The 1,560-nt window shown below is 39.6% G+C and overlaps 1 protein-coding gene across 1 annotated transcript; it reads left to right on the top strand.

The window, feature by feature from the left end:
• The first annotated feature begins 367 nt into the window (after nucleotides 1-367).
• On the top strand, nucleotides 368-1,343 carry LOC102533244 (olfactory receptor 4F15). Its single transcript, XM_006218102.2, has one exon. It carries the CDS (start codon nucleotides 390-392, stop codon nucleotides 1,326-1,328), a length of 939 nt encoding a protein of 312 aa, XP_006218164.1. The 5' UTR covers nucleotides 368-389; the 3' UTR covers nucleotides 1,329-1,343.
• The last annotated feature ends 217 nt before the right edge of the window (nucleotides 1,344-1,560 follow it).

Genomic DNA, 1,560 nt, shown 5'->3' with positions numbered 1-1,560 from the left:
TTAGAAAGCTGTATGCTGTGCATGAGGGATAGTTAGGTGGCTCATGTGAATGGCTGAAATTGTAGTCAAAAGTGTTTGAAGATGCTCTTATATGCTGCTGGACAGCAGGAAATAGTACATAAAAGGAAAGAGGTCCAGAGGAAGAATAATTTAGTAATAGTAGCTTTGAAAACGATAATGTCACATGGGAATCAAATGACTCCTCTAAGCAGAAGTCAGATGTGCATTTAGTGAAGATTATTTGGTTTTTTGAGGTGTTCATGTGATAATTACTTTCATGGACTAGAGGCTTGCTTTCTTGAACACTAATACCTGCCTAGACAATGTCTGTTCATCTTCTTTCTTCCTTTAGGTAACATGAAAACTGACCCTGGTGGTGTCTTAAGGCAATGGATCTAACAAATCACTCCATAGTATCAGAGTTTGTATTCCTGGGATTCACCAATTCATGGGATATCCAGCTCCTCCTTTTTGTCTTCTCCTTTTTGTTCTACTCTGCAAGCATGATGGGAAACCTTGTCATTGTGTTCACTGTAACCTTTGATTCTCATCTGCACTCCCCCATGTATTTCCTCCTGGCTAACCTCTCAGTCATTGATATGGTGTTTTGCTCAGTCACAGCCCCTAAAATGATTTGTGATATTTTTAAGAAGCACAAAGCCATCTCCTTTTGTGGATGTATTACCCAGATCTTCTTTAGCCATGCTGTTGGGGGCACTGAGATGGTGCTGCTCATTGCTATGGCCTTTGACAGATATGTGGCTATATGCAAGCCTCTCCACTACCTGACCATCATGAGTCCCAGAATGTGTCTATGTTTTTCAGTCACTTCCTGGATCATTGGCCTTATCCATTCATTGGTTCAATTAGTTTTTGTAATAGATTTGCCTTTTTGTGGCCCTAATATATTAGATAGTTTTTACTGTGACCTTCCACGACTCCTCAGACTTGCCTGCACAAACACCCAAGAACTGGAGTTCATGGTAACTGTCAATAGTGGGCTCATTTCTGTGGGCTCCTTTGTCTTGCTGGTCATATCCTACATCTTCATTCTATTCACTGTTTGGAAACATGCTTCTGGTGCTTCATCCAAGGCCCTTTCCACTTTGTCAGCTCATATCACTGTGGTGGTTTTGTTCTTTGGGCCACTGATGTTTTTCTACACATGGCCTTCTCCCACATCACACCTGGATAAATTTCTTGCTATTTTTGATGCATTTATCACTCCTTTTTTGAATCCAGTGATTTATACATTCAGGAACAAAGAGATGAAAGTGGCAATGAGGAGATTGTGCAGCCGTCTTGTTCATTACAGGAATATTTCCTAAGTGAGTGGCTATGAAGATATGAAACTATAGATTCTCCTTCACGCTGGTTGCAGAAAAGACATTATGCAATTTCAAAGAAATACTAAAGACTCAGGCCATGTTATATATCTAGAAATATGCTATTTATTAAATTGTGGTACCTATTTCACCATTAAATTTAAAGTGATGTCATTCCTTGACACTCTGTACATCAAAGTGTTGAAAACCAAATCATGTGTCCCTTGAAACCTAC

The sequence above is a fragment of the Vicugna pacos genome, chromosome 6 (assembly GCF_048564905.1).
Source record: "Vicugna pacos chromosome 6, VicPac4, whole genome shotgun sequence".
Classification (NCBI taxonomy): domain Eukaryota; kingdom Metazoa; phylum Chordata; class Mammalia; order Artiodactyla; family Camelidae; genus Vicugna; species Vicugna pacos.
Note: the sequence above shows the minus strand (reverse complement) of the source record. Positions and strands in the feature narration are given on the sequence as shown.

Coding starts and splice junctions, on each gene's coding strand:
- LOC102533244 (XM_006218102.2), top strand. CDS start 390: ATGGATCTAACAAATCACTCCATAGTATCAGAGTTTGTATTCCTGGGA.